We start from the raw sequence: 27,833 nt of genomic DNA, 5'->3' as shown, positions 1-27,833 counted from the left end.
TAACAGCAGTCAATATTTTATATAAACAAAGTTCAAAGCAAGCTGAGCATCTTGCAAACACCAGCAACTCATTCAAGAAGTAGCTATTTACAGATATTCTTTCCCTCGCCCTGCCACTCCATTCAATGTGACCAATGCTAACATGTTACCTCAGCAACACTGCACTAATCCTGCACTAATCCCATAACCCTAAATTACCATATCAAACAACCCATCAATTTCTGCTGCAATATGCTCACTGAATGGTCGGCACGGTGGCGAAGCGGTAGAGTTGCTGCCTTACTGCGCCAGAGACCCGGGTTCAATCCTGGCCACCGGTGCTGTCTGCACAGAGTTTGTACGTTCTCCCTGTGACCGCGTGCATTTCCTCCGGGTGCTCCGGTTTCCTCCCGCACTTCAAAGATGTACAGGTTCGTAGGTTAATTGGCTTCTGTAAATTGTAAATTGTCCCGAGTGTGCAGGATAGTGCTGGGGTAAGGGGTGATCGCTGGTCGAGGTGCACTCGGTGGGCCAAATGGGCCTGTTTCCACGCTGTATCTCCAAAGTCCAAAGAATAAATCTCCAGAGCCAACATGGGAGATGAACTCCAAAGAATCACTCCCATTCCCTCCACAATGGTCATCCCCCTAACTGGTTTTAAACGCCATCAAAGGGAAACACCATCTCTGTATCTGCCAAGCCAAGCAGCATGAGGAGTGTGGCTGGTTCTTATCTAAAGATCAGCTCGCTTTCTGCAAAATCCAGAAGCATTGTGGTTCAGTTTACTTGCCCTCTCCTCGTCCAATAACCCCGCCATCCCCTGAGTCAGTCTGGTCAGCCTTCACTGCACTCCTCATAGAATCACAGACATACAGTATGTAAACAGGCACTTCAGTCCAACTTGCCATCGCCAACCAACATGCCCCATCTACACTGGTCTCCCCTGCACACGCATGGCTTTAAACCAGCCCAAATGTCTCTTAAATGTTACGATAGTACCTTCCTCAACTACCTCCTCTGGCAGCTCGTTCCATATACCCACCATGTACGCCTCAGGTTTCTATCAGGTTCCTAGGGGTCCTTCTATCACCTTCCCTAGTTCAGTTCACACCTGTACACACTACTCCAGACGTGGCCTCACCAGGGAACCATATAATTGGAGAGAGATGCCTCTTCTCTTATACTCAAGTCCTCTTGTAGTAAAAGCCAGCATACTATTTTCCTTCAGTCTGAAGAAGGATTTGACCCAAAACATCACCTATCATGTACATCATGTACTCCAGGGTTGCTGCTGGGTCGCTGAGTTGCTCCAGCACTTTTCGGCCTTTGTTCGTAAACCAGCATCTGCAGCTCCTTGTTTCTCTACCACTCTCCTTTTTTTAAATGCCATCCACCTTGTCTTTGCCCTCGCATCTAAACTATCTGTACCCCCTGAAACTCCTTTGGATCCTCACAGCGCACATTGCCATCCAGTTTTGTATTAGCAAACAATTTGGTTCTAGTAGACCTCAAACCCACATCCAAATCATTGAAATATGACGTGAGCAGTCAAGGCATCAGGGCCAAGACATCTCCTGGAGTATAGTCTCCCAGCACAAAATATCCTAGAAACAGAAACATAGAAAATAGGTGCAGGAGTAGGCCATTCGGCCCTTCGAGCCTGCACCGCCATTCAATATGATCATGGCTGATCATCCAACTCAGTATCCCGTACCTGCCCTCTCTCCATACCCCCTGATCCCTTTAGCCACAAGGGCCACATCTAATTCCCTCTTAAATATAGCCAATGAACTGGCCTCAACTACCTTCTGTGGCAGAGAATTCCACAGATTCATCACTCTCTGTGTGAAAAAAAACATTCTCATCTCGGTCTTAAAAGACTTCCCCCTTATCCTTAAACTGTGACCCCTTGTCCTGTTGATGCTTACTCCTCTGTTTTCTGTCCATCCACAAATCGCCAGTACTTTAACAGCAGCACTGTGGCACTTTAATCTCACTGTTAACCAACAATAACGACCCTGCTTTAATACACCGAGCTATTTGCACAAGGTACCAAATAATTGCTCAACAAACAAATGCTCTCCTGCGACTTCCCAACCGCTGGAATATGTCCGTCTTCCAGTCAATCATTCGACCGGGTGGCCAGCCCATCCTTCATAGATGCTGGGAATAATTCCAGCCCCACTCAGGACGTTGCAAGTGTGCAGTGTTGGCCATCAGATCAGAATCTCAGACAGGGCGGTAGGCGACACAGCAGAGTTGTCAGGGGTGGCGAGTGTGCGGGAGGGCTCTTTAATGTTTGCTGGTGGCTCTGAGAGTCCAGCTGGCGACTGACCCTGAGCAGCGGTCATGCTGGGCCTTTCGCCGGCGCAGTCTTCCTGTGCAGACTCTGTGTTCTCGGTTACGGCCGGGCAGGTAGAGTACGGATCGTCGGTCACGGGCAAGTCCTCAGCCACCTCCCTTTTCTCCCCCTGGCACTTGTTGGCCACTTTGAGCTGGAGCTCGATCTTTGCAGGGACTAGACCCTGGCCGTTGTCGGGATGGGCAAGGGTGCAATACTCTTCACTGTAGCTGTACCCTCCATCCTCTTCCTGTGGCACAGTGGCCAGGAAGGTGCCATGGGATGGATCGTGACACACCACACAGTTCTCAGACACGCCCTGCTCCTCCTGGAGTATGAGAGAGAGCAGCGTGGAATCATTATTGCAGTACTCCTGAGGGTGCTGGAAGGGGTTGCTGAACTCGGTCTCAAGGCTAGCTTTGGTGTCCAAGTCGAAGGTGGAGGTTTGGTTGATTAGGATGGGCTTCAGGTAAGAGATGTCAGACACAGCTTCATCCCAAGGATTCAGGATGACCGTGACATCACTGCCCTCAGGCACCCTCTTCACCTCCCTCACCTCTTGGCATGACCCAGAACTGTTATGTTGAACGCTTGCATGGTTTTTGTGGATCCACTCCTGAAAGAGAAACCAAAGGTTACTCAGCCCATCATAGTCCTTCCCTGTTGTACTATCCCCACCAGCAGCATCTCTTTGGCCCATTGTCATTAGTGTTCCCGTGCCAGCTTTGGGCGTCTCGGCGTGCTTCCCCACCCCCACCCCATCGTCTCCTTTATCCGCATTCTGTGAACGGCTCGATTGTAACCATGTATTGTCTCTCCGCTGATTGGTGAGGACACAACAAAAGCTTTTCACTGTACCTCAGTACATGTGACAATAAAATAAAATAAACTGAACTGCCTCCCACCACTTTGGAATCATCTCCACTAAACCTACCCCTACTACCCACCCACATCTGCATTAACAATAGAAGTGTTTTTCAAAGTAGCCCTTGCATTCCCTCTCTCTCCATCCCCCTGCCACCCCAGTCGTCCTGCCAGTTTCACTGCTCGTATCCCTATGTTATCACCTCCCCCACAGCCAGCAATGGACCATTGTGGGCTCCTTGGCTATCGGTGCCGACTCTGATTTGTTCTATAGACAATAGACAATAGGTGCAGGAGGAGGCCATTCGGCCCTTCGAGCCAGCACCGCCATTCAATGTGATCATGGCTGATCATTCTCAATCAGTACCCCATTCCTGCCTTCTCCCCATACCCCCTGACTCCGCTATCCTTAAGAGCTCTATCTAGCTCTCTCTTGAATGCATTCAGAGAATTGGCCTCCACTGCCCTCTGAGGCAGAGAATTCCACAGATTCCAAAGAATTCTGTACCTTTTTCATACCTAAAGATTCCCTCTCCCCTGACTCTCAGTCTGAGGAAGGGTCTCGACCCGAAATGTCACCTCATCCTTTTCTTCAGAGATGCTGCCTGACCCACTGAGTCACTCCAGCCTTCTTGTATCTATCTTCAGTAGTGTTATTAATGTTCATCTATGGGAGTGTGAAGGCTCCCACCATCAATTCATGAAAGAAGATGTTACTTACAGTCTGTAATTTTTTCTACTAATATCAGAGTGTATTATCTAGAGTTTGATTGATTTGCTCAATATGAAGGTGTGTTGTGTACCCCTCGATGGCCAGTCAGAGTGACGGTTTCACTGTTCACCGTCTGTGTGAAGGTGTGTTTTGCACCATGTGATGGTCTGCCACTGTGACAATGCATTTTATACAGTTTGATCATTTCGCTGTCAGTGTGTAGGCATCATGTTCAGTTTAGAGATACAGCGTGGAAACAGGCCCTTCAGCCCACTGAGCCCACGCTGACCAGTGATCCCTGCACATTAACACTATCCTACACACACTAAGGATAATTTACACATGCACCAAGCCAATTAACCTACGTACCTGTACATCTTTGAGTGTGGGAGGAAACCATAGATCTCGGGAAAAACCCACACGGTCACAGGGAGAACGTACAAACTCCGTACAGACAGCACCCGTAGTCGGGATCGAGCCCGGGTCTCCGGCGCTGCAAGGCAGCAACTCTACCGCTGCGCCACCGTGCCACACAGGTGATGTGTACAATCTGATGGTCTGCAAGTGTGTCAGTGCACTGCATATGGTTTTATCGTTTGTGTTAAGGTGTTTTTTGTGCCATCCGTTGGTCTGTCAGTGTAACATTGTACTGTATATTGTTTAATTGCTTCACCTTCAGTGTATCGGTGTGTTGTGTACCATTTGATGGTGTGTCAGTGTGACAGTGTACTGTATATAGTTTCATCGTTGGTGTGTAGGTATGTTGTGCCATCTGATGGTCTGTCAGTGTGACAGTGTACTGTGTCTTGTTTAATCGTTTCACCGTCAGCAGGAAGGTGTGTTGTGCACCCTCTGATGGTCTGTCAGTGTGATAGTGTGTTGTCCTGGAGTCATAGAGTCTGACGGCATGGAAACAGGCCCTTCCACCCAACTTGCCCACACCACCCAACATGTCCCATCTACACTATTCCCACTTACCAACATTTGGCCCACATCCCTCTAAACTTGTCCTATACATTTTCCCTGTCTAGATGTTTCTTAAACGTTGCGATAATACCTACCTCAAGAGAGAGCTAGATAGAGCTCTTAAGGATAGCGGAGTCAGGGGGTATAGGGAGAAGGCAGGAACGGGGTACTGATTGAGAATGATCAGCCATGATCACATTGAATGGTGGTGCTGGTTCGAAGGGCCAAATGGCCTACTCCTGCACCTATTGTCTATTGTCTATTGTCTACCTCAACTACCTCCTCTGGCAGCTCGTTCCATACAAGTACCACCATTTGCTTGAAAAAATTACCCCTCGGATTCTTATTAAATCTCTCCCCCTCACCTTAAACCTATATCCTTTGGTTCTCGATTCCCCACACTCTTGGCAGGAGACTCGGTGCAACTACCCGATCCATTCCTCCCATGATTTTGTCCACCTCTATAGGATCACCCCTCATCCTCCAGTTGTCTAGAGTTTGATGGTTTTGCTGGCAATGTTATGCACCGTCTGTCACTCCCTGTGAACTATGTCCTTGGCCACCCCGATGGCGGCCTCACCTGCTACTCAGGTGTGTGCAGGGATCACTGGGCAGCGATTAGAAATGCAAAAGCAAAGCCCAAAAGCTTTTGTTTCCCTTGCTAAACCCGGAGCCACCTCACCAGCGCCAATGGTTGGATCAATGGGACAAGGAGTTTGACTCTTCCCAGTTCCATCAGCATGAATCCTTGGACAATGGAGCTTTGGGGGAAATTGAGGGAGTGTACCTTCAGTCAAGAGCATTAATGTCTGTACCTTGAAGTTTCCATTGTGCTGATTGTAGAGAGGCTGGAAGTAGGAGGCGGGGTTTGGAATATGAATCCACACTTTACTTACAACACTAGAAAGGGGCAGAAATTACAACAAGTGTCAACGTCTTTGATCTACATCTTTCGGATGAGCAATACGTCAAAGTAAGTGATCGTAAAACTCACACTTCTGAATTAGAAGACTGCAAAGACAAGCACAAATGGTCCCACTGACCCCACAGTGCAGTACTGAAGGAGGTAGAACCTGAGGAGCACTGAGGCATCAGAGGTGCTGGGTCTCAGAAGAGATGTTAAACCATGGCCACATCTGTTCTTTCAGACAAATCTAAAGGCTCACAGGTCTAAAGGTCTCGGCTCGAAAGGATTGGGGAGTCAGTCTCATGCTCTGACCACAATTTACTGCTCACGATTCATTATTAAACTAGAGCATTTTCCCAATATCATAATGTTCTGCGCGCAACTTAATAATGCACAGAAGGAGGCAAAGTTCTGGAGTAACTCAGCATCCCTGGAGAACATGGATATGTGACATTTCAGGTCGGGACCCTTCTTCGTCCCGACCCGAAACATCACCTACCCATGTTCTCCAGATATGCTACCTGACCTACTGAGTTACTCTAGCATTTTGTGTCCTTTGTAAACCAGCATCTGTAGTTCCTTGTTTCTAATAATGCACAGACTAGCTGCTCATTACCTCTGTTGCAAACATTACTTTAGACGCTGTGAAGTGCTTTGGGTGTAAAGGTTACTTTATTAATGCAATGCTTTATTTCTTTAATGTAAAATAGTTTTCAAATACCGAGGGACAGTACCCAAGCCTTGGGGAAAGAGCTTTGGTGCCGATGGGTGTTGGAACTGCAGAGACTGCTTCTCACCAAGTGCGGCACAGGGACACAGAGAACTTCAGATGCTGGAATCCTGAGCAAAAAACAAAGTGTTGGAGGAACTCAGCAGGCCAGGCAGCATCTGCGGAGGGCAATGGACGGATGACATTTTGGTCCGATGAAAGGTCCCAATCAATAGCATTGCCCGTCCATTTCCCTCCACGGAAGCTGCCCGACCCGCTGAGTTCCCCCAGCACTTTGTTTTCTGCACAAGCACAACAGGGCATCAAGCCATAAAAACAGAGGGCAAAGAAATGTCCAAAGAAATGTCCCACACAAGGGGTTATTGGAATACCAGATCCCTTCACACATGTGGAGGGCAGTCACACAACCTCGCGAAACAATATCTCCAGCTTCAGTGACACTGGGGGAAGTGGACGGGGAGACGGATGCAGGAAACTGTTGCCAGTGGCACTGGGGTGTTGGGAGAGACTGTCATCTGTTCCAGAGACACTGGGGGAGAGAGTGACAGTAGGGGAGAGAGAGTGCCAGTGGGGGAGAGAGTACAGTGGGAGAGTGACAGTGGGAGAGTGACAGTGGGGGAGAGAGTGACAGTGGGGGAGAGAGTGACAGTGGGGGAGAGAGTGACAGTGGGGGAGAGAGTGACAGTGGGGGAGAGAGTGACAGTGGGGGAGTGACAGTGGGGGAGAGAGTGACAGTGGGGGAGAGAGTGACAGTGGGGGAGAGAGTGACAGTGGGGGAGAGAGTGACAGTGGGAGAGTGACAGTGGGGGAGAGAGTACAATGGGAGAGTGACAGTGAGGGAGAGAGTGCCAGTGGGGGAGAGAGTACAGTGGGAGAGTGACAGTGGGAGAGTGACAGTGGGGGAGAGAGTACAGTGGGAGAGTGACAGTGGGGGAGAGAGTGACAGTGGGGGAGAGAGTGACAGTGGGGGAGAGAGTGACAGTGGGGGAGAGAGTGACAGAGGAGAGAGTGACAGTGGGGGAGAGAGTGACACCAGTTCAGAGACAATAGGGAGAGGGGGTGTGACCATTTCTGTCATCGTAACTGCTGCAAAAGGGATGTACTCACCGTGATGGAAGCTTGAGATAGAGTGATATGAAAATGATGACCGCCAAGAGGAGAGGTGCGACCACCACACACAGCAGGTTGCTTTTTATTGATGCACTGTTTGGATCTTTGAAAGAAAGAAGAGAATGAAATACAATTGTCATTTTACTGTCAGGGGTTTTGGGGCGAAGGCAGGAGAATGGGGTTGAGCGGGAGAGATAGATCAGCCGGGATTGAAGCACAATGTTACCGGCAGGACCATGGGAAGATGTTGCTGTAGATTTTCTACGCCCACTCCCATCAGGAGAGTCTATACCATTTGTGACCGATCACTGCAGCAGAAATTATGAGTATGCGATAATGAAGTCGACAACATCGGAAAAGACTGCAGCAGTTTTGATGGAAATCTTCGCAAGACGCGGTCTACCAGTGACATTATATTCAGACAGTGGGCCTCAGTTCATTTCTCAGATGTTTGCTGGCGACATGAAGATCACAGATGCGTACCATCACAAAGTCAAACCAAAGTGGCCGCAAGCTAATGGAGAAGTGGAATGTCAGAACCAATCTCTAAAGCAGACGAAGAGAAATGCCCAAGCAGTAGGCAACGATTGGAAACACAAGAAACATAGACAATAGACAATAGGTGCAGGAGGAGGCCATTCAGGCCTTCGAGCCAGCACCACCATTCAATGTGATCATGGCTGATCATTCTCAATCAGTACCCCGTTCCTGCCTTCTCCCCATACCCCCTGACTCCGCTATCCTTAAGAGCTCTATCAAGCTCTCCCTTGAAAGCATTCAGAGAACTGGCCTCCACTGCCTTCTGAGGCAGAGAATTCCACAGATTCACAACTCTCTGACTGACAAAGTTTTTCCTCATCTCTGTTCTAAATTGTCTACCCCTTATTCTTAAACTGTGGCCCCTGGTTCTGGACTTCCCCAACATTGGGAACATGTTTCCTACCTCTAACGTGTACAACCCCTTAATAATCTTATATGTTTCAATAAGATCCCCTCTCATCCTTCTAAATTCCAGTGTATACAAGCCTAGTCGCTCCAGTCTTTCAACATACGACAGTCCCGCCATTCCGGGAATTAACCTAGTAAACCTACGCTGCACGCCCTCAATAGCAAGAATATCCTTCCTCAAATTTGGAGACCAAAACTGCACACAGTACTCCAGGTGCGGTCTCACTAGGGCCCTGTACAACTGCAGAAGGACCTCTTTGCTCCTATACTCAACTCCTCTTGTTATGAAGGCCAACATTCCATTGGCTTTCTTCACTGCCTGCTGTACCTGCATGCTTCCTTTCAGTGACTGATGCACTAGGACACACAGATATTGTTGTACGTCCCCTTTTCCTAACTTGACACCATTCAGATAATAATCTGCCTTCCTATTCTTACCACCAAAGTGGATAACCTCACACTTATCCACATTAAACTGCATCTGCCACGCATCCGCCCACTCACACAGACTGTCCAAGTCACCCTGCAACCTCATAGCATCTTGCTCACAGTTCACACTGCCACCCAGCTTTGTGTCATCTGCAAATTTGCTAATGTTACTTTTAATCCCTTCATCCAAGTCATTAATGTATACTGTAAATAGCTGCGGTCCCAGCACCAAGCCTTGCGGTACCCCACTAGTCACTGCCTGCCATTCTGAAAGGGACCCATTTATCCCCACTCTTTGCTTTCTGTCTGCCAATTTTCTATCCATGTCAGTACCCTACCCCCAATATCATGTGCTCTAAGTTTGCCCACTAATCTCCTATGTGGGACCTTGTCGAAGGCTTTCTGAAAGTCAAGGTACGCTACATCCACCGGCTCTCCCCTGTCCATTTTCCTAGTTACATCCTCAAAGAATTCCAGAAGATTAGTCAAGCATGATTTCCCCGTAAATCCATGCTGACTCGGAACGATCCTGTTACTGCTATCCAAATGCTCCACAATTTTGTCTTTTATAATTGACTCCAGCATCTTCCCCACCACTGATGTTAGACTAACTGGTCTATAATTTCCTGTTTTCTCTCTCCCTCCTTTCTTAAAAAGTGGGATAACATTAGCTATCCTCCAATCCACAGGAACCGATCCTGAAAATAGCTGCAGGAGTAGGCCATTCGGCCCTTTGAGCCAGCACCGCCATTCAATATGATCATTGCTGATCATCCAAAATCAGTACCCCGTTCCTGCTTTTTCCCCATATCCCTTGATTGCGTTAGCCCTAAGAACTAACTCTCTCTTGAAAACATCCTGTGAATTGGCCTCCACTGCCTTCGGTGGCAGAGAATTCCACAGTCACAACTCCCTGGGTGAAAAAGTTGCTCTTAACATATGCAGCAGCATCTATACACCACACATCACAACAGGGAAGAGTCCGGCAGAATTGCTCTTTGGAAGGAAAATCCGTACCAAGATACCATGGGCTAGTGACATGATAAATGTCCAAGAAGTGAAAGATCATTGTGCAGAAAAGAAAGGGGCATCAAAGCTCAATGCAGACAGGAGATGAGGTGCCAGACCATCAAATGTAGCGGCAGATGAGGTGCCAGACCATCAGATGTGATGGCAGAAGACGAGGTACCAGACCATCAGATGTGATGACAGGAGATAAGGTGCCAGACCATCAGATGTGATGGCAGCAGATGAGGTGCCAGACCATCAGATGTGATGACAGGAGATAAGGTGCCAGACCATCAGATGTGATGGCAGCAGATGAGGTGCCAGACCATCAGATGCGATGGCAGATGAGGTGCCAGACCATCAGATGTGATGTAGAAGATGAGATGCTCGTGAGGAGAGAAAGTTATGAGGAGAGAAGCAAAATGGAGACACCCTTCTTTCCACAGCCATACACAGTGGTGTCCAGACAAGGGAATAAGGTGGCAGTCACGTCATCAGAAGGAGTCACATATGATAGGAACACAGCATATGTGAAAAAGTATCACCCGTTGTGATAATCTAGGGATGCTGCCGACTGAAGTTGAGACTGTGAACCACATCTGTGCCTTCCTGTGTTCAGGGTGAGGGGGTTAGATGTATGTCTCCCCACACATTAACACTACCCTCCACACACTTGGGACAATTTTTTTACATTGATGCCAAACTGATTAACCTACAAACCTGTACGTCTTTGGAGCGTGGGAGGAAACCGAAGATCTCGGAGAAAACCCACGCAGGTCACGGGGGGGAACGTACAGACTCCGTACAGACAGCACCCGTAGTCAGGATCGAACCTGGGTCTCTGGCGCTGTGAGGCTGCAAATCTACCGCTGCGCCACCGTGTACTGTTGAACGTGTATTTATTATTAATCGGATCAAGGCGAGAAACTGACACATCAGAATTCTGGGATTCACTGTGAAGGATGTCCCTGGATACTGTGTGAAGCTCAACGGATGTGGAAGCAATCTGCCAAAACTCTGAACTACATTTGGCAAGGACTCTATTTAAACATTTCTAAAATAAATTTCAGATTATAAATTTCTGTTATCAAATCCCAATTTCAACAGTCAAATATAAGCGACGATCTTTACACTGCCCATCAAATGCTCCCAGATGTGTTGGGGCAATTAGTAATAAGCACAACTTATTTAGTAAAATACGGCTGATAGTTATTCTATTACAAGCCAACAGGGCTCACGGTACTTCAGGGGCTTATCTTGAGTCACTGTTTCAATCTTTGGCAGATGCCATCTTGTTGATCTCAGTTCCGGATGTCTGATGAAAAAAACTTACTTAAGGGACAAAATGCAACCTCTCCTCTTTGTAAATTAAAATATAACATGCTGGCAATAAGGAAAATTGTACCTGACGTCTTGTAGGACCAAAGAGAAGCTCTTTTTCAGATAGAAAAATTTAAGTCTAACAAATATCTGCTTTTTTTAAAAAAAAGAGAACTATAAGGAATTGCAAAAGGCTGGAACAATGAACTCGGTGGCAGTGTTTGGTAGACAAAAGCCAGACACGAGAGGAAGATTGCAGATTACTATCAAATGTCTTTGTCATGAGTATATCAGTGGTGAAAATAAGCTGATCTATTCTAATTGGTGCAGTGGTAGTTACCATGCTTAAGAAACCCACTGAGCCTGTAGAGCCAGTAATAGAAGATTAAAGAATTTGTGGATTTATTGATGAATCGCTTCAACCCAAAACCAAGGGAGATTATGCAAAGGTTTAAGTTTGATTCATGGTTAAGGTAGCCTAACAAAATAGTGAAGAGAGACACAAAAAGCTGGAGTAACTCGGCGGGTCAGGCAGCATCTCTGGAGAAAAGGAATGGGTGACGTTTCGGGTCGAGACCCTTCTTCAGACTGAGAGTCAGCTGTGGACTAGGTGAAAATGAGTTACAGACAATGAAACTCACCAGGACGACATTGAAACTAGTAACTCACCAGAACGACATTGAAACTAGTCTCCACAGCGAGGAATGGCCTGTTTCCTTTCTAATTGTTACTTTTTTGCGATTCTTCAACAGTTCAACAGTTCAACAGAGCTTTATTTGTCATTCGGTACCAAGGTACCGAACGAAACTACATAGCAGTCACACAAAAAAAAAGAACACAAGACACATGACCCCAACACAAACGTCCATCACAGTGACTCCAAACACCCCTTCACTGTGATGGAGGCAACAAAACTTCCACTCTCTTCCCCACGCCCACGGACAGACAGCTCGTCCCCGACCGACCCGCACAGTCCCCGCAAGGGGATGGAAGTCCCCGCGGCCGAGCCGCACCGGGCGCTGAAACGTCTTGCGGCCGAGCTGTGCGCAGCTAAGTCCCGCGGCCGAGCCGCACCGGGCGATGGAAGGCCCCGCGGCCGAGCCGCACCGGGCGATGTTAAGTCCAGCGGCCGAGCCGCACCAGCGATGAAAAGTCCCGCGGCCGAGCCGCACCGGGCGATGGAAGGCCCCGCGGCCGAGCCGCACCGGGCGATGTTAAGTCCAGCGGCCGAGCCGCACCAGCGATGAAAAGTCCCGCGGCCGAGCCGCACCGGGCGATGTTAGGCCCCGCGGCCGAGCCGCACCCCGCGCCGTGAGGAAGAGACCTAAAAGAGAAATGTTTCCCCCACCCCCCCACCCACACCACCACCACCACCCCCCCACCCACACCACCACCCCCCCACCCACACCACCACCACCACCCCCCCACCCACACCACCACCCCCCCACCCACACCACCACCCCCCCACCCACACCATCACCCCCCACACATACACAACCACAAAAAAAACAAAACCATCCCAACACCGACACACAACAAAAAAAAAAGGAAAAAAGACGAACAGACTGCTAGCGAGCCGCTAGCTGTTGTATATCTCTCTATATCACCATCTATATTTCTCGTTTCCCTTTCCCCTTCTCTAAGTCTGAAGAAAGGTCTCAACCCAAAACATCACCAATCCCTTTTCTCCAGAGATGGTGTCTGACCCAATGAGTTACTCCAGCCTTTTGTGTCTCTCTTCGGTTTAAAGCAGCATCTGCAGTTCCTTCCTGCACGAGGCAACTCTACCGCTGCACCAAGAGAGAGAGAGACTTAATAAGTCATGGGGAGATGCAGGAATGTGAGGCATTAGAGTGTCAAAATCATCATTCAAAGCATTCAAGTAACAATACACTTACCAGGTTCTGTTCTCCATGTTATTTCTGCACTCCACTTGCTCCATTGTCCTTGAATCAGATGCGACTGTATGGGTTTTACACGAACACGTCCTCTATAGTTGGAGTCTGGTTCCAAATCAGCTTTCTCAATGAGCAGATGTCGGATATCGTTCACCCGACTTTTCATCTTCACATCCTGCAGGGAAAATGAGGTTGCGAAAGGATGTAAATCATAGTGTGGGACAGAGAACTCCCTGGATAGTCAGTCACCACTGGAAGGTTTACTTGCAAATTGGCATGGATGTGCTGTGTGTGTGTGTATGTGTGTGTGTGTGCGTGTGTAAGGCCACACAAAGTTTTGATGTGTATGAAGGAAATGCACGTGCTGGTTTAAACCGAAGATAGACACAAAAAGCTGGAGTAACTCAGCGGGACAACCCAGTGGTATGAATATTGATTTCTCTAACTTCCAGTAACCCTTGCATCCCCTCTCTCTCCATCCCTCCCCCACCCAAGTCGTACCAGCTTCAAAGTCGTCTTGTTGTGTCTCATCGCCCGTACTCGTTCTCACCTAGAACATGGCTAACAACGGCCTGCTTCCTTTATCATCGTTACTTTTTTGCATGTCTTTAATTCATTTGTTCTATATCTCTCTACATCACCGTCTATACCTCTCGTTTCCCTTTCCCCCAACTCTCAGTCTGACGAAGGGTCTCGGCCCGAAACGTCACCTATTCATTTTCTCCAGAGATGCTGCCTGACCCGCTGAGTTACTCCGGCATTTTGTGTCCATCCAAAGTTTTGACGGGTGTTGGTTGATCCAAATGTGGGAAATGGTATAAAAAAGTGACGACTGGAATTGATGTTGGAAGTCACTGCGAAATACAATGGTGAATTCTGGTTACAATAAAAATCTGCTACTGTTTTCGGAGTGAATTTCAGTGCAAATTCTACTGAAATGCAAATGTAAACACATGACTCACAGGCCGTGTTTCGGCTAACGGAGCACAGTGCAGTCAGAAGGTCAAAAGTCGTTGGACGTTGTGAAAATGCTTTGTGGATTGGAGATTGAATAACGGGGAAAGGTCACCAACCTCTTTCGTCTGTTTGCTCCAGTACTCCAGTTCATATTGCAGCTTCTGGTTCAGATAATGCAAAGCATCAACCTGCCACGAGATATTAACATTCTGTGCGGTGGAATTCTTCGTCACGGACAGGTGGCAAGGGGCTTTCAGCTGGACTGAAAGATAGGAGCATTTCAGAGTTAGAGGTACAGAATGTTGCCACAAAGATTTCCGTTCAGAGTCATTTACTTTAGTTTAGAGATACAGCGCGGAAACAAGCCCTTAGGCCCACCGAGTCTGCGCCGACCAGCGATCCCCGTAAAACTTACACACTATCCTAAACACACTAGGGACAACTTACAATTTTACCAGGCCAATTAGCCTACAAACCTGAGCGTCTTTGGAGTGTGGGAGGAAACCAGAGCACCCGGAGAAAACCCACGCAGGTCACGGGGAGAACGTACAAACTCCAATGGAGAAAATTGGAGAGAATCTATGTATTTTTGGTGCAATTATAGATACAATTGAAAACACCGAGGGGTGTAAATCTTCCCATTTCAATCAACTGTTGGCAGTATTAAACACTTCCACATCATAGAAACATAGAAACATAGAAAATAGGTGCAGGAGTAGGCCATTCGGCCCTTCGAGCCTGCACCGCCATTCAATATGATCATGGCTGATCATCCAGCTCAGTAGCCTGTACCTGCCTTCTCTCCATACCCCCTGATCCCTTTAGCAAAAAGGGCCACATCTAACTCCCTCTTAAATATAGCCAATGAACTGGCCTCAACTACCTTCTGTGGCAGAGAATTCCACAGACTCACCACTCTCTGTGTGAAGAAATGTTTTCTCATCTCGGTCCTAAAAGACTTCCCCCTTATGCTTAAGCTGTGACCCCTGGTTCTGGACTCCCCCAACATCGGGAATAATCTTCCCGCATCTAGCCTCTCCAACCCCTTAAGAATTTTATATGTTTCTATAAGATCCCCCCTCAGTCTTCTAAATTCCAGCGAGTACAAGCCCAGTCTATCCAGTCTTTCCTCATATGCAAGTCCCGCCATCCCAGGGATTAATCTGGTGAACCTTCTCTGTACTCCCTCTAAGGCAAGAACGTCTTTCCTCAGGTTAGGAGACCAAAACTGCACACAATACTCCAGGTGCGGTCAAACACAATGCAACCAGTGAGTAAAACTATGATATGCTCTTGTCATAACTAGCACTCCTTCATTAGGGGGCCAGGAGGAGATCTCACGCAAGCCTCTGGTCCAAATACTGGCACCTGTTAGATTCAGTTTAGTTTATTGTCACGTGTAGCGAGATAATGAAAAGCTTTTGTTGCGTGCTATCCAGTCAGCGGAAAGACAATGTATGATTACAATCAAACCATTCACAGTGTACAGATACATGAGAAGGGAATGACATTTAGTGATCATAGTTAAAGTAAGAAGTAAGGAGTAGAGATTTAAAATGTGGAGAGATTGTAATATGTTAGTTAGTTAGTTAGTTAGTTAGTTAGTTAGTTAGTTAGTTAGTTAGTTAGTTAGTTAGTTAGTTAGTTAGTTAGTTAGTTAGTTAGTTAGTTAGTTAGTTAGTTAGTTAGTTAGTCTGTTCGTTTGTTAGTTAGCTAGTTAGTTAGTTAAAGTAAGAAGTAAGGAGTAGAGATTTAAAATGTGGAGAGATTGTAATATGTTTGTTAGTTAGTTAGTTAATTAGTTAGTCTGTTAGTTAGCTAGTTAGTTCGTTACTTAGTTAGTTGGTTGGTTGGTTGGTTGGTTAGTTGGTTGGTTAGTAGGTTGTGTAGTCAGTCAGTCAGTCAGTCAGTCAGTCAGTCAGTCAGTCAGTCAGTCAGTCAGTCAGTCAGTCAGTCAGTCAGTCAGTCAGTCAGTCAGTCAGTCAGTCAGTCAGTCAGTCAGTCAGTCAGTCAGTCAGTTAGTTAGTTAGTTAGTTAGTTAGTTAGTTAGTTAGTTAGTTAGTTAGTTAAGTTACGTTTATTGTCACATTGTACCGAGGTACAGTGAAAAGCTTTTGTTGCGGTCAGCAGAAAGACAATACATGATTACAGTCGATCCATTTACAGTGTATAGATACATGATCAGGGAATAACGTTTAGGGCAAGGTAACGTCAACAAAGTCCGATCAAGGATAGTCTGAGGGTCATCGAAGTGGTAGATAGTAGTTCAGCACTGCTCTCTGGTTGTGGTGGGATGACTCAGTTGCCTGACAACAGGATTTGCTTCTGTCGCCAGCACACAAATAATCACCTGTGTTGGGCGCCATCTTGCACCACCTTAAGATTGTCTCATCATCTGAATGAGACACCACAGGGATGTCTCAAACATTTACGCCACAACAGGGACCGATGACTGCTGGATTGACCGTCACCTGGCTTGCTGGGTTATCTCCATCAGCCTGACCCCAAAACGGTGACAAAAATGTTGGAGATTGGAAAGAAGGTTCCTCTCAGAGAGCACCTGATGAGGGACCTGGCGAACCCAACCAAAGGAAGCCCACCACAGAGGCTCCACAGGAACTGGACTGCCCTGAGGCCCACGATCGTGAAGAGACTCGTGGCTTCTCAACCAGAAAACATCAGGGCAGTAGCACAGGTGTCAGAGGTTATGGGGAGAAGGCAGGAGAATGGGGTTAGGAGGGAAAGATAGATCAGCCATGATTGAATGGCGGAGTAGACTTGATGGGCCGAATGGCCTAATTCGGCCCCAATCACTGATGAACTGATGAAATTGACACTTACTGTGACGAGAAGGTCTGAAGTCATTGACAGTAAAATTTTTAGCCTGGCTGCTTGATTTAAGAATTAGAATGTAGCTGTAAAATTGTGCAAAGTGTTTAATCTTCATTGTACAAAAGTAAGTATGAAACTTTCCCTCCTCCACTGTAGGCAACAGTCTCGTGAATGTGCAGTTACTCCAGAATTTTTTCGATCTCCTAAGAGGCAGAAGATACAGTAATTAGTTTACACAACATGGACGAGGGCTATTTTAGGCTGCCCGCCCCTTAATGTTTAGTCTAGTTTGGAGACACAGCGCAGAAACGGGCTCTTCGTCCCACCGAGTCCGCAAAACGACCAGCGAACCCCGCACACTAACACTATTTCACGCACAGTACGGACAGTTCTTTACATTTATACCAAGCCAATTAACCTATAAACCTGTACGTCTTTGGAGTGTGGGAGAAAAGCCGAAGATCTCGGGAGAAAACCTACGCAAGTCACGGGGAGAACGTACAAGCTCCGTACAGACAGCGCCCACAGTCAGGATTGAACCCGGGTCTCTGGCACTGTCAGGCAGTAGCTCTACCGCTGTGTCACTGTGCTGCCCTAATGTGTTGCCCTTGATTTTTGTATGGCCCCTCTGTGATGCCCCCTCAATCTTTACCGGTCTTGGCTGAGGTGGGACTTCAAACTCCCTTCCGTTTCCTTCTGATGTCCACTCAACAACAATGATGACATGGTGTAGGGCAGTGTAAGAAAATAACTGCAGATGCTGGTACAAATCGAAGGTATTTATTCACAAAATGCTGGAGTAACTCAGCGGGTCAGGCAGCATCTCTGGAGAGAAGGAATGGCTGACGTTTCGGGTCGAGACCCTTCTTCAGACTGATGTCAGGGGGGCGGGACAAAGGAAGGATATGGGTGGAGACAGGAAGATAGAGGGAGAACTGGGAAGGGGGAGGGGAAGAGAGGGACAGAGGAACTATCTAAAGTTGGAGAAGTCAATGTTCATACCGCTGGGCTGCAAGCTGCCCAAGCGAAATATGAGGTGCTGTTCCTCCAATTTCCGGTGGGCCTCACTATGGCACTGGAGGAGGCCCATGACAGAAAGGTCAGACTGGGAGTGGGAGGGGGAGTTGATCTGCTCAGCCATCGGGAGATCAGGTTGGTTAAGGCGGACTGAGCGAAGGTGTGAGCAAAACGATCGCCGAGCCTGCGTTTGGTTTCGCCGATGTAAAGAAGTTGACATCTAGAGCAGCAGATGCAATAGATGAGGTTGGAGGAGGTGCAGGTGAACCTCTGTCTCACCTGGAAAGACTGTTTGGGTCCTTGGATGGAGTTGAGGGGGGAGGTAAAGGAACAGGTGTTGCATCTCCTGTGGTTGCAGGGGAAAGTGCCCAGGGATGGGGTGGTTTGGGTAGGAAGGGACGAGTGGACCAGGGAGTTGCGTAGGGAACGGTCTCTGCGGAACGCAGAAAGGGGAGGGGATGGGAAGATGTGGCCAGTGGTGGGGTCCCGTTGTAGGTGACGGAAATGTTGGCGGATGATTTGAAGGATCCGCTGGCTGGTGGGGTGGAAGGTGAGAACGAGGAGGATTCTGTCCTTGTTACGAATGGGGGGAGGGGGAGGGGGAGCGAGAGTGGAGCTGCGGGATGTAGAAGAGACCCTAGAGAGAGCCTCATCTATAATGGAAGAGGGGAAGCCCCGTTTCCTGAAGAATGAGGACATCTCTGAAGTAGGGCAGAGTCACCAAGCCACCATGCTGCAAGGAGTCAGGCTCATCCCAGGGTGGTGAGTCTGTGGAATTCTTTGCCACAGAAGGCTGTGGTGGCCGTCAGTGGATATTTTTAAGGCAGAGATAGATACTCTAGATTCTTGATCAGTGCGGGTGTCAGGGAGAAGGCAGTAGAATGGGGTTAGGAGGGAGGGATAGATCAGCCGTGATTGAATTGCGGAGTAGACTTGATGGGCCGAATAGCCTAATTCTGCTCCTATCTCTCATGATCTTATGATCTAATGAACTGACTGGGCCTGCAGGCTCTGCATTAATATTCAACAGGGAGGAAGAGAGTTGAGTAACGAGACTGAACTTGAGGGCGTGCAGCGTAGGTTTACTAGGTTAATTCCCAGAATTGGGACTGTCATATATTGAAAGACTGGAGCGACTAGGCTTGTATACATTGGAATTTTGAAGGATGAGAGGAGATCTTATCGAAATGTATAAGATTATTAAGGGGTTGGACACGTTAGAGGCAGGAAACATGTACCCAATGTTGGGGGAGTCCAGAACCAGGGGCCACAGTTTAAGAATAAGGGGTAGGCCATTTAGAACTGAGATGAGGAAAAACCTTTTCAGTCAGAGAGTTGTGTATCTGTGGAATTCTCTGCCTCAGAAGGCAGTGGAGGGCAATTCTCTGAATGCATTCAAGAGAGAGCTAGATAGAGCTCTTAAGGATAGTGGAGTCAGGGGGTATGGGGAGAAGGCAGGAACGGGGTACTGATTGAGAATGATCAGCCATGATCACATTGAATGGCGGTGCTGGCTCGAAGGGCCGAATGGCCTCCTCCTGCACCTATTGTCTATTGTCTATTGTCTATTGTCAAGAGCTCACTGTGGAGGGGAACTGCAAAATTAAGCCAGATCACAGGTTAAATAAAGAATAAAGGTCCCTCTAAACCTCCCCCTGAAGCTTTCCTGGGCACATACAGCATGCGTTACATGTGGAGTGCAGTGGCAATGCAGGTAGGGCAGGGTCAGCATGGGCTTGGTACAGAAAGATGAGTGTGGAGTTACCTTCCTCCACTCTTATTGCGGGTTATAGCACTTTTGCAATGCAGAGTAAAACTCCCTTTCGACTCAAACATTCACAGAGGTGTTCCAACACAACAAGTCAGCTTAAGAATAAATTTCCCAATACAGAGGTCCTTCAATTATTCCCGCAGCAAGGAAGGCAATAGATTAAATTTAGAGTAAAGCCTTTCTTTTTGCACGTTCCATCAAACTCACCCAAGCCAACCGTTTTCACGACGTTAATCTTATCAGCTAAGTGTGCAAAACCACCAGCTGACAGCTTTTCAAAGCTGAACACTTGCAGCAGGACACAAAATATGATTGAAAATTCAGCTCATAATAAACATAGTCGAGGATGGATTTGACATCGGGGTTCTGAGATGACATTCTGTTTCATATCACTGCAACTAGGTCCCATGGATCCCCCATAGTCAGTGGAAATTGCTTACAAATAGACTTGCAGGCTAACATGGCTGCTGTTGTTTGTGTCCTTCCAAGTGCAATTCATGGCTGCTTTGTAGTCAACCAAGCAGTTCAGAGTACCTACAATAATGAAAACATGTTCACAATGAGATACTGTGAAAAAGCAGTTTGTCTGTTACTTCAATTGCTCAACACTTAATCAAAAGGATCTGAACTTTCTATCAAAGATACAGACAAGGTCTTGAAGTAACAATAGACAACAGACAATAGACAATAGTTGCAGGAGGAGGCCATTCGGCCCTTCGAGCCAGCACCGCCATTCAATGTGATCATGGCTGATCATTCTCAATCAGTACCCCGTTCCTGCCTTCTCCCCATACCCCCTGACTCCGCTATCCTTAAGAGCTCTATCTAGCTCTCTCTTGAATGCATTCAGTGAATTGGCCTCCACTGCCTTCTGAGGTAGAGAATTCCACAGATTCACAACTCTCTGACTGAAAAAGTTTTTCCTCATCTCAGTTCTAAATGGCCTACCCCTTATTCTTAAACTGTGGCCCCTTGTTCTGGACTCCCCCAACATTGGGAACATGTTTCCTGCCTCTAACGTGTCCAACCGCTTAATAATCTTATACGTTTCGATAAGATCTCCTCTCATCCTTCTAAATTCCAGTGTATACAATGGGTCAGGCATCATCTCTGGAAAACAGACTTTTTCCCCATTTTGTGTCTATCCTTGGTATGAACCAGCATCTGCAGTTATTTGGTTCTACTGGACTTTCCATCTCTCACTCCCATCTACTGAAATGTCTGGTCTCCACCAAAAAAGGTTTCTAAATTCAATTGCAAGTCCCTCGGTCTAAGACTCTTGCAGTTATCAGTAGTGTTCTTATTATCAGTAAGGTTCAACAATTAAAGAACCTACTTCACATTTTTAAAGTAGCAATGTGATGGCATTTGGGAATTCACTGCTGAAAGAAATCGATGGGAATGGAAATTGCGGCAGTTCTACATTGGCTGGATGAGCCGCTGCAACAAGTTAATGCCAAAGAGGTTTAGTTTAGTTTAGTTTAGAGATACATCGCAGAAACAGGCTCGTCGGCCCACTGGGTCCACGCCGACCAACAATCCCCACATATTAACACTATCCTACACACTAGGGACAAATTTTACATTTACCAACCCAATTTACCTACAAACCTGTAGGTCTTTGGAGTGTGGGATGAAACCAAAGATCTGGGAGAAAACCCACGCAGGTCACTGGGAGAAGGTACAAACTCCGTACAGACAGCACCCGTAGTCGGGATCGAACCCGGGTTTCTGGTGCTGCATTCACTGTAAGGCAGCAACTCTAAACCTGCGCCACCGTGCCGCCCTAGGTAGTGAATCCAATCTGGATTCAGGGACAGCCAACACATTACTAAAAATCCAAAACAACACCTCCCCTGACAAAACCATCCCCTCCTATCATGAACCATGATTGAATCTTGAGGATATCCTTCCTTCAATGTGTATGTTCATATACCGATGACCATACATCAGTAGGAACCAAGAAGAGTCAGGAAGTCATGTTTCAGCTTTCCAAAACTTTGGTTAGGCCACATTTCTGGATTTCTGTGCGCAGTTCTGGTCACCCCATTACAGGAAGGATGCAGAGGGTGCAGAGGAGGTTTGCCAGAATGCTGTTTGGCTTGGCTGGGTGGTGCCGTACAATGGCTGCCTCGCCTACAGTCCGTCTCGTCCCTTTCTCTCCTTGTTGTTTTTTAGTCTGTAGTTAAATGTTGTTTTAGTGCATCTTTAGTTTTGTATTATGTGGGGGGTGGAGGAGGGGGGGTGGGTGGGTGGGGAAACTTTTTTAAATCTCTTTCCTCGACGGAGATGCAAATTTTTCCTTATCGTATGTCCGTCTGCACTGCGGCTTAACATCGTGGAGCTGGCGGCCTCTTGCTGGGGATCGACCTCGGAAGCTCCAACCACGGGAGCCTGCAGACTTTAACATCGTGGAGCTCGCGGTCCCTTGGTGAGGGACCGGCTTCGGGAGCCCCAAGCCACAGGAGCTTCGATCGCCCCGATGTGGGAGCTTCGATCGCCGGCTGCGGGAGCTTCAATCGCCCTGACTGTGGATGGTTCGACTCCCCCGACCACGGGAGAAAAAGGAGGAAAGAAGATAAGACCTTACTGCCTTTCACAACAGTGGTGAATGTGGGGGAGCCGCTGTGATGGATGTCTATGTTAAATGTTGACGTTGTTGCGTGTTTTGTTGCGTATTTGGTATGACCGTATGGCAAATCAAATTCCTCGTATGATTTACATACTTGTTTTGTTTTCATACTTGGCTAATAAACAAAATCAATTACAATAACAATGACCTATAAGGAGAGGTTGGATGAAGTTGGATTGTTTTCCCTGGAGGTTCAGAGGCGGTGGGAAATTATATAGAAGTTTATAACATTATGAGAGGTGTAGATAGTCAGAATATTCTTTTCCTGCATGGAATTGTCAAATACTAGAGGACATACCTTTCAGGTGAGAGGGGGAAAGTTTAATGGAGATGAGTGGGGCAAGTTTTACGCAGAGTGAGGAAGGTGCCTCGAAAGCGTTGCCAGGATTGGTGGTGGAAGCAGATAAGATAGTGGCGTTTCAGAGGCTTTTAGATCGGCACATGGAACTGCAAGGAATGGAGGTACATCGAGCATTTGAAGGCAGAAGAGATTAGTTTACTTTCCCTCTCTCTCCATCCCCTCCCCCTCCCCAGCTCTCTGACCAGTCTTACTGTCTCCGCCTACATTTTATCTCTGTTCCGCCCACTCCCCTGACATCAGTCTGAAGAAGGGTCTCGACCCGAAACGTCACCCATTCCTTCTCTCCTGAGATGCTGCCTGTCCCGCTGAGTTACTCCAGCGTTTTGTGTCTATCAGGGATTAGTTTAATTTGGCATCATGTTCAGCACTGTAGCGACCATAGAGAGTGGTCCTGGTCGTCAAACCCTCAGATTGGCCAGCAAGGTCACATTTCCCAGGCCCACCACAGTGAAAGGGCTGCAGGAGTTCGTAGGTATGGTTAACTTCTACCATATGTTCGTTCCGGCAGCTGCGCGAGTCATGCGCCCGCTCTTCCAGTGCCTTGCGGGTAAACCGGTAGAGTTGATATGGTCCCCGGCCGCAGAGTCGGCTTTTACAGCAGCTAAGGCAGCTTTGGCAGACGCCACCATGTTGGTCCACCCGAGCCCCTCCGCCCCCACGGCCCTGACGGTTGATGCGTCTGACGTGGCGGTGGGTGGGGTTTTGGAGCAGCAGGTCGGCGGCCTTTGGCAGCCCTTGGCGTTTTTCAGCTGGCAACTGAGTTCGGCCGAGCTGAAGTATAGCGCATTTGACCGAGAGCTTCTGGCTCTCTATTTAGCTGTTCGTCATTTCAGGTATTTCCTTGAAGGCCGCCCATTTGTGGCCTTTACAGACCATAAACCATTAACTTTTGCATTTTTCAAATTGTCTGACCCATGGTCGGCCCGCCAGCAGCGGCACCTGACTGCCATCTCCGAATTTACCACCGATGTCCGTCATGTCGCGGGTAAGCTTAATGCCGTTGCTGACGCCCTGTCTAGACCTGCTTGTTCCCCCATTTCGGCGGTGGACTGCGAGGTGGATCCCCAGGAGCTTGCGGAGGCACAGCTTCTGGCGGATACCGCCTCGGCATACCAGTCCACCACTTCGGGGTTGAAGTTGGCTCAGGTAGCCTGCGGGTCGGAAGGCACAAAAGTCTGGTGTGATGTTTCCCTTTCCCGTCCCAGGCCGGTAGTGCCGCCCTCCCTTCAGCGCCGGGTTTTCGATGCCATTCACGGACTGGTGCACCCGTCCATCCGCTCCACCTCTGCGTTAGTAGCCGCTCGGTTTGTCTGGCATGGCCTGCGTAAACAGGTAGCTGGTTGGGCCCGTTCCTGCGTTCCCTGCCAGACCGCTAAAGTCCAGCGCCATGTCCAGCCCCCCGTACAGGAGTTTGAGGTCCCAGCGGTCCGTTTTTTCCACATTCACGTGGATTTAGTCGGGCCCTTGCCTTCCTCCCGGGGCTACACCCATTTCCTCACGGTGGTGGATCGGTTCACCCGGTGGCCAGAGGCTTTCCCATTGTCTGATATCTCTGCAGCCTCTTGTGCCAGGACTTTGGCCCTCCATTGGGTAGCACGTTTCGGGGTTCTGGCGGTTATTACCACGACAGGGGGCCGCAGTTCACTTCGTCCTTCTGGGCCACGCTAGCAGAGCTGTACGGTTCCAGGTTACAACATACTACAGCATACCACCCCCAGGCAAATGGGCTTGTAGAGAGGTTCCACCGTCAACTCAAGGCGGCCCTCAGTGCGAGGCTAGAAGGCCCGGACTGGGTAGACCAACTCCCCTGGGTCCTTCTGGGCATCCGGACTGCTCCTAAGCATGATCTCGGTGCTTCGTCCGCGGAGCTAGTATATGGCTCGCCACTTAGAGTACCCGGAGATTTGCTTCCGGACCCCTCCGACCAGCTGCCTCCAGTCCCATCAGTCTTAGCATCGCTCCGGGCACGGGTGGGTTCCCTGGCCCCAGTTCCGACTTCACGTCATGGGTGTCCCATAGTACACGAACCGCCTTCCCTGAAGGACTGCGAGTTTGTATTTTTGCGCAAGGATGCCCATCGTGCCCCGTTGCAGAGGGTCTATGAAGGGCCGTTCCGGGTTTTGCGTAAGGGGACGGTTACCTTCACCTTAGACGTGGGCGGCAGGAGTGAGCTCGTCTCGGTGTCCAGGCTTAAACCTGCACACTTGGATCCGGACCAACCAGTCCTGGTCGGCTAACCACCTAGGAGAGGCCGGCCTCCGGCAGTTCCGATCAGTCCAGGACCCCCCGCTCCGGCTGTTCCACCAAGTCCGGGACCCCCGGCTCCTGTGGTTCAGGCTGCCCCTCTCCTTACTCGTTCTGGTCGCGAAATCCGGCTCCCTGCTAGGTTCCGTACCTCGGGTTCTGGGGGGGGTCATGTAGCGACCATAGAGAGTGGTCCTGGTCGTCGAACCCTCAGATTGGCCAGCAAGGTCACGTGTGGGCGCGACCGTAGGGATTGGTCCAGAGAGCGACATCGCTGATTGGACAGCGTTGTCATGTGCGCTTTTGGCGCCCGAAAAGAGTTAGTTCGGAGACGTCTTCGAAGAAGACAGTGAGTTTTGATGGTTGTCCGTTATCTTGTTAAGAAACCTTTGTAATCGAATATTGCTGTCGCAATAAACTTCTTCAACAAAGAACAAGTTTCCGGACTCGCCATAGCACGGACATTCTGGGCTGTGGAGCCAGTTCCTGTGCTGTCCTGCTCGATGTGTGTTGATGCAGTGGTTCCTTTTCCCTAATCAATATTAGGCTACAGTAGGAGAGAACGTATCCATGAAGATGTCCCTACCTAGCTTGCACGGGAACTTATAGACAATAGACAATAGGTGCAGGAGTAGGCCATTCGGCCCTTCGAGCCAGCACCGCCATTCAATGTGATCATGGCTGATCATTCTCAATCAGTACCCCGTTCCTGCCTTCTCCCCATACCCCCTGACTCCGCTATCCTTAAGAGCTCTATCTATAAAGTAACCTTGGCATCAAAACCGTTATCAGGGGAGACTCGAAGCAACGTGGAATTTGGATTAGAAAAAAAACTGGAAGGGAAGCAACTTAATTGTATTGATGGTGATAAAACCCCAAATACTGGATCAATCACCCTTTTCACACCCTTCCACATGTACTGTCATGTACTCTTACCTCTACCGACTATTCCATTATTGTACTTGAATATTTTCTGCGCATAACTTCAGATTGCACTACAATCTTGCACCATTCTGCCATTGTGATTAAATTGTCGTGCTGATCATTACTGCATGTGCTACTGTGCGCGTCACGCGAACAAGGAATATCGCTGCACCTGGTGTGTGTGTGTGTGTGTGTGTGTGTGTGTGTGTGTGTGTGTGTGTGTGTGTGTGTGTGTGTGTGTGTGTGTGTGTGTGTGTGTGTGTGTGTGTGTGTGTGTGTGTGTGTGTGTGTGTGTGTGTGTGTGTGTGTGGCAGTAAACTAATTTGAAAACCTACTTGAGTTCTGAGCTTCGACGATGAGACCCAGGAAGGGGAGCAAGATGAGCTTCATGCTGCTGCTTGCCATGGCTGCAACAACCCTGCCGGACAAAATGAAGAGTGATTAGTAAATGCCAGAGCTCAGCTTCCAAACTGGCTCTGAATGAACGAGCGACAAAGGTCTTACTCCGACGCACCACAGATCTGCCGACAGCAATATCACACAGGGGAGGGACCAGACAGCATAAGCTTTACAACGTTGGTACAACGCACACATTACACAATGTACCTCTTCCAAGAATAATTGTTGGGTCATTTGTAGCAAGAACTTTGCTCTGCTTCTAACCGCCACCCCAAACCATCCCTGAGTATAGTTGATGACACATTGCCAATAATTTCTTCGACATCTACAGTACCTCCTTGGCTTTCCATCGCTTGACACAACTGGTGGGGAAATATTACTACATAATAGAATATTATTATATATGTATCTAGCTCTTGCTGAACCTGTCCCTGAGGGTATCAATTGTGTAGAAAGCCTTAACCCTTGCCGCGTGCTCACTGTGAAAGAGCTTGCCCATTCATTGTAGAGAGAACATCACTCAGTGTCCACCCCACCCTGAGAGATTCTGGACTTGGCAACAGCAGAGCCAACTAACCTGTTTCATTTGCAAAAACACGCCTGCACCCGTGCAGTTATATGGCAATCAAACCGACTGGGCGCCTGCACTCTGAAACCAAGTTGATTGCAATCAATAAGGATCACAGAACAACTGTAATCTGGTAATCATTAACAGCCTTGAGTTTCAGAACTGAGCTGCCAGGCGGAGCTGCCAATGTCATGCTCAGATCAAAGATTAGTCTGAGTGGACTGGAGTTTGCCCGATTAACATTCTGGCGAGAAAGAGGATAGCAAACAGACTTATCACTGCGGCATTTCTGGGTATAAAGATATTTTGTCACCTTCATAGTCTTCCAGGAATGAGCTTCTAATTTAAACTGGTAGGCCTTGTGCTGCTGAGAGTAGTGTTATCTGCAGTGGTATAATCTATTAACTGCACCAGTAGTGTTGAGGAGTGCTGTGCTATTGTGCTCTTTTAACAAACTGGTTCAAGTTCGGCATCTTTCCTGCTGGGGCGTTGGGGGCCAGCTGTATTGTGCTCTCTCTGAGTGGAGGAAGCAGATCTAACTGCTCCCAACTCCCACTTTCCCCACCACCACTTCTTCCATGACCACAGTCACAATCTTCACCACGGCCTCCCCCGACACCCTTTCCAGTTTTACCCTACGTTTAATGTTGCCCAAACAATCTCCCCTGCACTTTTTAAGCGGCCTTGAATTTAGTTGAGAGATACAGTGTGGAAACAGGCCCTTCGGCCCACCGAGTCCGCACTGACCGTCGAGCACCTGTTCAAATGGCCGGCACGGTGGCGCAGTGGTAGAGTTGCTGTCTTACAGTGCCAGAGACCAGGGGTCGATCCTGACTATGGGTGCTGTCTGTGCAGAGTTTGTACGTTCTCCCTGTGACCGAGTGCTCCAGTTTCCCCCCACACCCCAAAAAATATG

The 27,833-nt window shown here is 48.3% G+C and overlaps 1 protein-coding gene across 1 annotated transcript; it reads right to left on the bottom strand.

The window, feature by feature from the left end:
- Positions 1–26,470, bottom strand: LOC144604245 (interleukin-2 receptor subunit beta-like). Its single transcript, XM_078418467.1, has 9 exons — positions 26,455–26,470; positions 26,286–26,368; positions 20,230–20,323; positions 17,011–17,204; positions 14,286–14,431; positions 13,213–13,387; positions 7,607–7,712; positions 5,678–5,762; positions 1–2,936 (listed from the first exon to the last, which is right to left on the bottom strand). The coding sequence occupies exons 2-9, from the start codon at positions 26,353–26,355 to the stop codon at positions 2,196–2,198; spliced, it is 1,611 nt and encodes a 536-aa protein (XP_078274593.1). The 5' UTR covers positions 26,356–26,368; positions 26,455–26,470; the 3' UTR covers positions 1–2,195.
- Positions 26,471–27,833: the final 1,363 nt, after the last annotated feature.

The sequence above is a fragment of the Rhinoraja longicauda genome, chromosome 21 (assembly GCF_053455715.1).
Source record: "Rhinoraja longicauda isolate Sanriku21f chromosome 21, sRhiLon1.1, whole genome shotgun sequence".
Taxonomy (NCBI): Eukaryota; Metazoa; Chordata; class Chondrichthyes; order Rajiformes; family Arhynchobatidae; genus Rhinoraja; species Rhinoraja longicauda.
Note: the sequence above shows the minus strand (reverse complement) of the source record. Positions and strands in the feature narration are given on the sequence as shown.

What these genes read in the sequence shown, in the direction of transcription:
- LOC144604245 (XM_078418467.1), bottom strand. Translation starts at nt 26,355, where the DNA reads ATGGCAAGCAGCAGCATGAAGCTCATCTTGCTCCCCTTCCTGGGTCTC. An exon ending in CTTCAGACCTTCTCGTCACA is followed by an intron (nt 14,432 to 17,010) that starts GTAAGTGTCAAT and finishes CCTATCTTTCAG; the next exon opens with TCCAGCTGAAAGCCCCTTGC. An exon ending in AACATGGAGAACAGAACCTG is followed by an intron (nt 7,713 to 13,212) that starts GTAAGTGTATTG and finishes TTTCTTTCAAAG; the next exon opens with ATCCAAACAGTGCATCAATA.